At 44.7% G+C, this 11551-nt stretch overlaps 1 protein-coding gene across 1 annotated transcript; it reads right to left on the minus strand.

Moving 5' to 3' along the window:
• Positions 1–245: 245 nt before the first annotated feature.
• On the minus strand, positions 246–8461 carry LOC311327426 (uncharacterized protein; the record flags this gene model as incomplete). The annotated part of the gene is made up of 16 exons (XM_084460463.1): positions 8423–8461; positions 6448–6622; positions 6166–6251; positions 5897–6032; positions 5576–5647; positions 5012–5111; positions 4336–4478; positions 4084–4227; positions 3790–3945; positions 3257–3413; positions 2324–2490; positions 2075–2208; positions 1190–1306; positions 981–1019; positions 558–693; positions 246–322 (listed from the first exon to the last, which is right to left on the minus strand). Exons 12-16 carry the CDS (start codon positions 2153–2155, stop codon positions 246–248), a joined length of 450 nt encoding a protein of 149 aa, XP_084316589.1. The 5' UTR covers positions 2156–2208; positions 2324–2490; positions 3257–3413; positions 3790–3945; positions 4084–4227; positions 4336–4478; positions 5012–5111; positions 5576–5647; positions 5897–6032; positions 6166–6251; positions 6448–6622; positions 8423–8461.
• Between the last annotated feature and the right edge of the window lie 3090 nt (positions 8462–11551).

Below are 11551 nucleotides of genomic sequence, written 5' to 3' on the forward strand. Positions count from 1 at the left end.
AGTAGTAGTTCAGGCGGGAGACGACAGGAGCCTGGATGATCACCTGCAGCGTTTCTTCAGGGAGAAAGGGGGGCATCCTGATGTTGTAGAGCAGGAATCTGCAGTCAACTTGAATGAAACTCCTGGGCTATGTTATATAACATTACGCACAGATAAGACAGTTTGACATGACATGAAATAAAACCACTGACGTAGCGCAAATAAAACATTTTATTTCATCCATTAAGTATGTTTAAAAGGTGATGCTATAGAAGGTTGTCTCTTTCCAGCACTGTACAGCCGGTGTGCCCCCAGACCTGCCCAGACTGGTGCTGTAGTGGTCCTGAAACACAGAAGACCCTGTGAAGAGGCTGTTAGCTGGGACAGAACTCACAATTACACGAGAAGTACAATCTGTGATTCATAGTAGACTGTTTACAGGCAGCTGTGACTGTGAGACATGATTCCAGTGCTTGGTAATTCATTTACAGGGATATACTGACAAAAACCGTGTACAGGTGTATAGTGATAAATGGGGCTACAGGGCATGGTGTAAGAAAGGAGGTGTGTGTGTGTACTGTATTTTAAGTCCAGGGCCATCCGGTTATTCTTCAGCACAGCCAGAGGAGGTGGTACCAATGTCTGGGCTCCCATCGTACGGTAAATACAGGGGACTGGTTCTCTGCTGCTCACTCCATCTCTACTCCATGTCTGCTACCAGAAAGACAAAGACTCACAGAGAGTTTGTTTATTTTTTTCAACAGGTGAGCTAGTGGGTGATGCCACTTACTGTGCTAGGGAGGGTAGGATGTTGCAGTCCCCACTACAATAATTATGTTTAGGATTGGAGGCCACAGTAAGGTCCATCAGACAGATTATTGCAGATTTAGAGGGTGGAGTAATAGTGGGCCTTAAGGAGTTTGCAAGTGGCACCTATAATCAGATTGCTTACACCTTCAGTACCTGATTAGATAAAATGCCTTGACGTCGGGGTGACTCACCTTAGGCGATTGTTCAGGTCGTGAATCATGTGATGTCAGCTGGTCAAGCCCAGGGACAGAGCATGAGAGAGAGAAGGAGAAAGTCAAACAGAGAGAGGAGTTCTCTCTCTCCCATAGATGCCAGAGAGTGATAAATAAAGAGGCTAATCCAGGCATTCAAGATGCATTAGAAACACACAGTTGTGTGGTGGTGTGTGGGATACTCACACAGTAGCAGGCTGTGATGGTGATCTGGATGTGTTCCTCCCTGGTTGACACACCTGCTTCAGGTACAGGAGCTTATGGAATGTCTCGTCAGCACTCTCGATGGAGGCGCTCACACTCACCTGAGAAGTGGGAGAGAGAAGAACAGAGGTACAATTATTCAGACGGGGGAGGAGAGGTGTTATCATAGCTAACATTTATATAAACTCCAACACAGGGATGAGTGGTGCTGGGAGAGAGAAAAGCACCTAATGAAACAGTCATAAGAGGCATGAGAGGGCAGGGACATTCCACAAACATCTCTGGCTTTTTAGACACACCTCATCTTCAGCGAAGACTTGGGTTTGAGGGCAGGAATGTACACTTCTTCATAGCCTTAGTTAGTGGAAGGATCTGTCTGGCAGCTGGCAGCTCTTGTCGGCAATGAAGTGACTCTCATAGGCAGAGGCCTGACAGAGCAAACCGTTAGTTCAGGCAGTAGTCCTCTCTCCTCTTCTAAACTCTGAGCTATAGGACAGACTCGAGTTACAGAAGGAGGCTGAGAGTCACATGTTCGACCTCAAGGTCTGTCTCACCTCTCCCCATTTGCTGTCCTCGTCCACACACACACACACACTCTCTCTCTCCCTCTCACTGGCACAACAGCCAGGATCCTCCCTCTTAAGCACCTACTGCATTTTTAGTTTGCTATTCTTCACTTTGCTTTCAGCACTAGATTATGCTCCAAGTCTCTTGTATTAAAAAATGAGATGCACTTGTGAGTTCTGGCAATTAGTAGTACACTGACCTTTCCTATGTTAAATGTGATTATAGTAAGTCACTTTGGATAAAAGTGTCAGCTAAATGACTAATGTAGTTAAGAGTGCGTGTGAGTGTGTGCGTGGCGTTACCTGCATGCGGTTCATGGACTCTGAGCTGGTCCAGCTGGTTGGCAGAGCTGAGCGCCTCAAGGCGGATGTTGTCAGCTTCATCTTCTTCTCCTGAGCTCGCTGTATCACTGTCTCCGCTTCGTCAGTCCGACAGCCTGTGCAGACAGACACGCACAGTTCCAACTCATCAGGCAGATACACTATCAAACATGAATGAACCAATACAGGTCATCAGAACTCAAAAACATCATGATGAGGGGCAGTCCATACAGTGAGTTGGAGTGTGTGCTCCTTAGCATGTGGCTGGAGGGAGTGGATCTGTTGTGGGAGAGTTTGAGGGAGGAGGGCAGGGAGGAGTCAGTATTCTCCTCAATGTTGGAGTTGGAGGAGGCAGAATTGGGATACTTATTCTTGCTGAATAAGAAGGAGCTCTGCATCTGTGGAAGACAAATACATACAGGATGTGTAAGGAGGAATACGCTCCCAAAATGAAACCGCAGAGTAAGAGGCATGGGAAGCGAGGGAGAGTGGAGGAGAAGATCTATGAAAAATTGCAAGTGAGAGCTAGTCAGTCACTAAGAGAGAAGAGAGCGAGGTGAAGAGAGAACACTAGGGAGACGGTGACTTGAGCATGTGCTCTAAACGCAAACGCTTAAGGATGTAGTGCGAGTATATAAAATTATTACTACTAAGTGATATAGAGGGTGTCAGTATGCATTCTTTCAGAGCGTTCTGGAGACTGCTATACATGCAGATGAGATGCTCATGACTTACTCGGACGGTTTGGCTCCACTGGGTCCTTTAGCATCAACTATCAGACGCTAAGGAAAATAATCTATTGTAATTAATAACAGTGGCTCCACTGCAGCCGTTGCGTTTGATGCCTGCGTCCGACATTAAGAGAATCTACTAGGTTCATTTCTTGATTTTTGATGGACGCTGACAGTTGACGCTGACGGACGCAGTGGAGCCAAGGGGTTAGAAGGCGCGTGTCTGGTGAAGGAACAGACAAGGTCAGGCAGAGTCATGCAGGGTGTCGAGGGAAGACAGGTTGCAGCCAATCACCTTCTCAGACACAAAAACACATTATCTTGTCTTAGTGGAGCTGCTGTCATTAATTACAATGGATTCATTTCCTTAGCATCTGATGGTTGATGGTTGACACTGACGGATGCAGTGGAGCCAAGGGATTAGATTGCCTACCTGTTATTTTAAGAGTTGTTCACAGGCCTTTTTGGTCGATACAATATCGTACACAGACAGGTGCTGCTTCTGAAGAGTCCAGCTGCTCAAGGGCTGCACTGACTTCAAAATGGCATCACATTGTTCCCAATTACAATTCAGATGGTCTCTGGTTCTGCTGTAGGAGAAACAGATATGGGAAGAATATGCACACTGTATGTTATAACTGAGCCGACTCAGGTGTAGAGGAAAGGGTAAGCACCTGAGCAAGTAATCACACCAGTATTATTGATCTGATATAACATGTAGTTCAGCTAAAAGCAATCGGAGGCATTATCATCACATAGGTATTTGCTACGCTCTGAATCAACAAACGGCATGGCACAGCCCAACTAGCACTCAGACACTCGTAACCAAATCATTGATTCCAAATTGGTTTTGTCACATAGCTCATAACGCACGTGTCAGCGCTGTTGCTTGATGGGTGAGTTGTGTACATGCTATTGCTATAATAAATAATCCTGGGGGGGGGGACATGTGGTTATGTTACATACCTACTAGATATTCTATATACACTAGATGTTCTAGATAGTCCATTGCCTGGGTGGCTGGGGTCTTTCAAGATCCTGTTGGCCTTGGTCTTGTATCTTAAATGGTTGATGTAGATGTCCTCAAGGTATGTTCCCCCCAAAGGTACGTTCAGCTGATCTCTGTAGATAGATAGATAGATAGATAGATAGATAGATAGATACAGGTGAGGTTAACGCTGTGCTGGGACAGTCCAGGGCTGAGTTTCCCCAGAGGCATCCAAGCGCTACGTTCATCGTAAGCTACGGCGTTCTTCTTACCGCTTAGTGCCTCTGGGAAACTCAGCCCAGGGCCAGAGGTGTGTGTGGTGCAGAGGTGAGGAAGAGATAGCGGCCCGGGACTGGGACTGGCTGCAGCCCTGACTCTCCAGCTTCAGACGGTCGTTCTGCCTTCAGCCTCTCCATCTGTCCCAGGGGGAACACAGCTGTTAGTCAACACCATAGCTCAGAAGACGTGTGTATGTGTGCGTGTGATCGTGTTACCTGTGTGTGCCTGTGCGTGTGTGGTGTTACCTCTGTGCGGTTCATGGACTCTGAGCTGGTCCAGCTGGTGGGCAGAGCTGAGCGCCTCAAGGTGGATGTTGTCTGCTTCATCTCAGTCTCCCCAAGCTCGCTGCATCACCGTGTCTGCTTCACCATCCAAACAGTCCGACAGCCTGTGCAGACAAGTTAGAACATACTCTGGGTGGATACACTTATCAAACATGAATACACAAAACACCAGTCTTTAGGACTCAACATCACGATGAGGGGCAGTCCGTCAAGTGAGTTGGAGTGTAAGCATGCAGAAGAGCAGAGCATCACAGCTACTAGTTAATAAACTCCAACACAGGAATCAGTGGTGCTGGGAGAGAAGCTACGGTGTGGTAAAATCACTTTACTGAGTCACATTGATTGGGATTAGGACCAGCAGACATTAACACACACTGGGTAGAGTGTGCAAAGGTGTATTAGCCAGGTATTCATCTTCATACAAGCTATTCAACTACTACTGAACTAAAAGATGCCATCAGTACCAAGAATGATATCTTGACTGCCGTTTGAGCCAGCATTGTTACCGCACGTGATTTTAGCCTCATCATCTTGCCTTTGTTTTTTGTTTATTTTATATATTGTACAGCACTTTGGTGCAACTTCTGTTGATTTTAAACGTGCTTTATAAATAAAGCTGACCTTGACCATCACTCACCTCCACCTCAAACACTGGAATGAACACCAGGGTGTCTATCATTGACGGGCTGTTCGCCTAGCTTCACCGCGTAGTTCCGCAACAGGTATGCTTTTCCACTCTGAGAAGCAAGGAATACAAATGAAGAGGGAGTAGCGCCAACTACAATAGTTAACAAATATTAACCAGCTCTGTTAAGAGTAAAATATTGATTCCGTTTTTCTTTGAATAATATTAATCATTTGAATACGGATTCTGGTGGCCTGTCGGATGACAATAATTAGTGTGAGTACTACAAGTCAAGTATGATCACAAACACTTGTCATTTGTGAACCAGTGCCTACAAGAGTGACCTTAATGCTGAGCAAAACGATCAATACACTGTGGCTTTGAAATGGGTTAGACTATACACTATAATGCTGGTAAGATCATGTTAACTGAAGCTGAGGTGGGCGTCAGGTGCTGAGCAAAACGATCAATACACTGTGGCTTTGAAATGGGTTAGACTATACACTATAATGCTGGTAAGATCATGTTAACTGAAGCTGAGGTGGGCGTCAGGTGGCGACATGCTGGTGTTCTTGCCTTCTGAGTCGATATTGATGGCGTCACCGTCTCTGGCCACCGAAAACACATTGTAGTCACCGCCTCTGGCCACTGAACACGTTGTCGTCCTGCGTAAGGATGGTTAGACTTCGCCCTTCCTCATCCATCACTAACCACATTCAGAGCCTGACCCTCTATGGCCGTGTGCTCCAACAGGAAGACAGTCAAGCGTTTGTGCATGCATGTCTGTGGATCAGCGTTAGAAGCGCCACATAACTATAACTTGGGACGTGAACTAACCACCACCCGTCCGTCCAGTGAGATAGCCCAGCCTACCACTCATTTACCATAAGAATTTACCCCACGTTTGTTGAACATGGTGCTCAGCACTGCAGTGCAAGTATATGGTCCACTGCCCCCCTTAAGATACACCAAGTGAACCATGTCACCCAGGGCGATGGCGTAACTCCACAGGGAGATCACCCCTATTGGCATTCTGGAAATAAAAATAATTTGACAGTCAGACATTACACACCAATGTGACAAGTCAGAGCAACATACTGGTGAGAGAGAGTGTGTGTGTGTGTGTAATGTTTATGCTGTGAGAGGTTGGCGGTGTGTGAACTCACGTGAGAGCATGGGTGTAGTTGAAGCTGGGAGTGACCCCCAGGAACCCCAGAATTCCCTCCATCACAATGGCAGGGTCAGCGTGAAGCTGGGAGCCATCCACAATGTGCGATTGGACATACCACACAAATCACAACACTGGACTACTTATAATACTGAATATGATGCAAGGTACTAAAGGTGCCAGCATGGGGGTCCCAGCACAGACATGACACATGGAAACATTTAGCAATTTGTGGCAGGGCTGAGTAACTAACTGTAGTTCTAATAGAGACATGGCATACCTGGTTGGGTTGGTAGTGGCGAAGCCAGCACTCCAGGTGAATGACTGACCCAGGTCTAAGGCAGCATTTCTACAGCATGAGTAGGTCTCGTGGGGAGGTCGGCCCTGCCGCCAAAACCCGTTTAAACGTGTGGTTGATGGCCGACGACCATAGGGTCCTGGTGAGCTTGCCGGTGCTACAGTGGGCACACAAAAGGTTAAAGGTGACACTCAAGTCAAGAGTTATTACACGCTGGGTTTTGCGACTTTCCCTTAATTCAGCAAAGCATCTTCCACACCGTCAGCTCCCTGCTGTAGCCTGTATATCGATGACAGACTGACACACAGACATACAAGATTTCCTCTCTGGCCCTCTCCCCTCTACACACATTCCCCCTCTTCAATGTGAGCCTATATGAACCTACCAAGTGAGATGTAATGGACTTGCATTACACAAGGATTCAGAAAGAGTCATGAGCCAAATTCGAATCAAAAGAGTCATTTGATGAGTCATTTGATGAGCTGAGTTATTGTGTGAGCTGACTAGCAACAGACTGAATTGAATCGTCCAATCACCTACCAATGAAAATGTGACAACACAGGGAAACCATCCAATCACCTTGGACAGACATTAATAAAATAATGTTTTAAGGGATTGAGTCAGTCTGAAGAACCTCCTGGAGAAAGTAAGTAACTTGGGTTATAGCAGAGAGTTACCCCTCTTTGTTAGCTAGCTATAATTTATAATAATTGGAATTTGACCAACAAAACTTGAGTAAATTATAAAGTTATGTATTTCACAAGTGCCATATGAATCACTTTAACAATTAATTTTCTTAACATTGACTGACTAGCTAGCTCACAGACGCCAACATAGCTAAAGCTCGCCAACAAACTGATGTTGAGTGAGACAACGTTAGCTAGATTAGTGTTACATTATCCACATTAGAGTTACAGCATTAAGTACATGGTTAAAATCCATGTTAAGGTTATTTCTAGCAAATATTGATGAATATAACTAACGTTTAAGGAGACATAACAGGCTCGAGAGATTTCATATTTCCCGGGCAAAGCACATCAGTCCTATAGACATACGAATGATTGGTACAGTACTCGTCAGTACTCATCTTTGTTAGCTAGCTATAATTTATCATATTATAATTGTAATTTGATTACAATACCTAAGTAAATTAAATGTTATGTATTTCACAAGTACCATATGATTCGCTTTAACAGCGAGTTGAGAAACATTGACTGACTAACTAGCTCAGAGTTAGAGCTCGCTCGAGACATTAAATGCTCGAGACATTTCATATTTCCCGGGCATAGCACATCAGTCCCACAGACGATACACATACGAATGGTCTCCATCTAGAGCTTATGATGCGTTCGTTTATAACTGGGAGGTGGCAAATTGCGACTTGCTACTAGGAATGATTAAATAAAACACCGCATGAACTCGCACTTCCTCGTCGCAAATTCGGATATGTTTCTCAGCCCCCAGTTGCTCGAATGCACTAGATATAACTAGGTAACTGTGATATAATGGTATATAGATATAACTAGGTAACTGTGATATAATGGTATATAGCTCGAATGCACACAGGTCGGAGGTAGGTATTTTGCCACCTCCGACCACAAACGAACGCACCATTAAACAGGGGTTTGCTCAACTAAAGTTGAATAAATAGCAAACATGTAAGCACAATAACACTTGTCCACTATTCTTACGGTGTCCCATCGACCGCCTCACAATCTCGGCGGCCATATAGATACGCGCGCTATTTTTACGGCGCTGAAACTATTTGGGAAACTCCACTTACAAAACGTAAACGCAAATATAAGGCAATTATTGCTAAAATGCTTGAAATCATAACTTAGCATAGTTCACCATGCCAATTATACCACTGTTAACTGCATGTTAAACAAAGCAACACACGATTAATAACGTCACATTAGATTGTCTAAATTAACACACTTAGAATTGGCGAACGTACCCATGCGTGGACGGTCCGCGTTGAGAGCTGAAAAGTTGTTGAAGAAGGAAGTGACGTGCCTGACACCATGCATTTATAGACCAGCTAGTCTCGCGAGCCAGACTGGAGACTGCGAGACTAGGTTTTGATTGGCTTGCTAGTTGTTCCATCCTGGTTGGCTGAAGCGAGTTTAGTTACAAAGCTACAGTAACTATCATTTTTTCAATTTTATTTTTCAGAATGGATTTGCAAGGTCTTAAATCCTACAAAGTGGGACCTTTTAGCCGCCCGCCAACCGTCAAGGTGACGGTTGTGGCCGAGGCGATAAGGCCCAAGGTCCTCCGCTGGGCCTTCAATGAAAGGGGGGGCTGTACAGCGGAGGTCAAGAAGACCAACAAAATTTGTGCAGTGGCGGACTCCAGCAGTGTCGCAATGGTCACACTGCTGGAAGACCAAATCGACAAGTTACAGGTTTTCATAATCATACCTCTATATGTGACAGTGCTCATGTTAATTATTGGCATCATATAGGCCCCCAGAATCCTTATTCAAATGCTTATTATTATTAAAAGAATAAAATGAATCAATATTTAACTCAAAACATTCATGTCACAATGTTGTATTTGCTAATATTAATTATGGTTAACTATTGTAGTTTGCTCTTACCCCTCTTAATTTGTATTCCTTGCTTCTCAGACTGGAAAAACGTACCTGCTAAGGAAATACACAGTCAAAAGTGGGAGCGGGGAGAAGCTCATCATAATGATCCAGAGGGACACTCAGATTTTCACGACCGCGGCGGTCCCCGTTCCTGAGAGGGTGGCGGAGGAGGCCGCCCTGCTTGTAGATCCACCCTCTCCAACAGTTGAGATTGCGGAGAGGGTGGTGGGGCGGCTCATCTCCCTGGAGGGGCGGGTGGTAGAGGTTAGTTCACATTCAAGTTATGTGTCCTGGCTTGCTAGGTCTTGGGCTTTTTTATCCATGTTTAAATAAAATCTATATCTGAATACAGGCCTGTGAGTTAGCCATTGGTTAATTAACATTATAGGCCTCATCTTAATGCTTTATTTATTTTCTTACTACTGTATGTGTTGTAGATAGCCACAGTCAACAACATCTCCACAAGCCAGGGGCCGACCCCAATGAGGAAGGTCACCTTGGAGAAGGTAAATATTATGTTTTCACCCCTAAAAGCTGACTTTAGTTATAAGCACAATCCATGTTGTGGAAACCCATCTTAATGCGCTGAATTATTTTTATTTTCCTATTTTCAGAACGGTAACAAAGCAACAGTCTGCATGTGGAGGGAGGCCATCCTCCTCCCCCTGGTCCTGGGTGAGGTGGTACGCCTCACCCATTTGAAGGGGGCCAGCAGCAGCGGGGGGTACACTGTGCAAAGCACCGCGTTTACACAGTGCAAGGTACATTATCTTAAAGCACATGTTAGTCCTAAATTAACTGTACACTTATGGGCACACCTGCTCTAAGTTCACTAGTTTGATAAATCGGCTCAGTATATTTGTTTAAGCTACTTTGTCCTTGACACACAAAAGAAATATGAACGTGCTTGAAATTAAACTGCATAATTTTCGGGATGTCTCTAATCTGAACCCTGTGTTTGACTTCTCCTGTAGGAGCCAGCAGCAGAAAAGGGGCAGATCCTGAGCCTCGAAGGCCTCATTGAAGAGGGGGCCACTTTAACGCTGCTCACCACCGATGACACTACCTTAACCGTGTCTAAGGACTTGTGGTGTGGGCTGTTGGGGGAGCCTGTCCTCCCGACGGTTCCATTTTTAATTTCAGCTGATGTGATGGGCGATGTGATCACTGGATTTACCAGTGTTGTTTAATTTCATTTTTATTTGTTGTTGATGCTGTTGTTGTTCTTCCTCTTCTTGATAGTTCATTTTGTTATTTAATTCTGTTATTTTACATTTAATTAATTAAATTTATTGATGTTCAAAGGCCTCATGGAGAGTCCCTTTGTTATTGGACACAAACAGGTGCTGAAGGAAGAATGCAACAAATCATCATCTAAGCAAACAGTATGTTATCTGCAAGTCAGTTCCAGTGGACATGAGAAAACAGCTTACTTGTATTTCGCACCTTCATCCTGATCCCTTTGTGCAAATCCACAAAGTCACCTGAGAAGGTCCAGAGAAAGAAACAGAGGTACGGGTAAGAGGAGGGGGGGGCATCATAGCTTCCAGTTTATAAACTCCAACACAGGGATTAGTGGTGCTGGGAGAGAAAAGACGGTATGGTAAAATCACTTTACTGAATCACTTGATTGGAATTAGGACCAGCAAACGATAACACTGGTACAGAAGACATAGTACTGGCTTTGTTCTACAGTACCTCTGTACAATATATAAACATGAGGTTCAAAATGAATTCAACACCACAGTGAAGTTGATGCAATATGAGCCAGACTTCATGCACTGGTGGGCAAATGTTACTGTTCCATACTTGAACAGCAGAAAGGATCCAGCACTCTTCATTCATTCATGGCACAGGCAGCAGCGAGCAACGAATGTTTCAGCCTGACGGCTTTCCTCAGCATCGAAATTAAATGATAAAGAATAATTTATCATATCTCCGTGAGTGTTGGATCCTTTCTGCTGTACGGATATCTTCCTTGACCCTGCACCCGGTAAGGTAAGAGACTGTCATTTGAGTTTGGAGTCGCGCTCGCATTGCCTACCTCCACTGTTCCATACTTACCTTACTTCCTCCTCAACTTCTTTAGCTGGCAGAGGAGCCTTGGGGTGGCCTGTTTCTTCGCTGCCTGTGAGAAAAAAAAAGAAAGTGTCACTTATATTTGCATTGTAACAGCAGCTGCACATACAGTATGCTGTTACATATTGCTATCCAATGAATATGAGCCATATTCTATACAGTCGTCCAACTTTGAAAGCATTGGTATAAATCCTTCACTGTTTACAGAAAATGTGGGTGAGTTCAATTTCTGCAAAGACAGAGGCTGCCTACCTGTTGTGTCAGGAGTTGTTCACAGGCCTCACGGAGAGTCCCTGTGTTATTGGACACAAACAGCTACTGCATCATTAAAAACACAAACACAACAAAGGGTACACATGCGACCGATCATCATCTAAGTACACAGTATGTAACAATCTGTGGGTCAGGGTG

The sequence above is a fragment of the Borostomias antarcticus genome, assembly GCF_949987555.1.
Source record: "Borostomias antarcticus genome assembly, chromosome: 32".
Lineage (NCBI taxonomy): Eukaryota > Metazoa > Chordata > Actinopteri > Stomiiformes > Stomiidae > Borostomias > Borostomias antarcticus.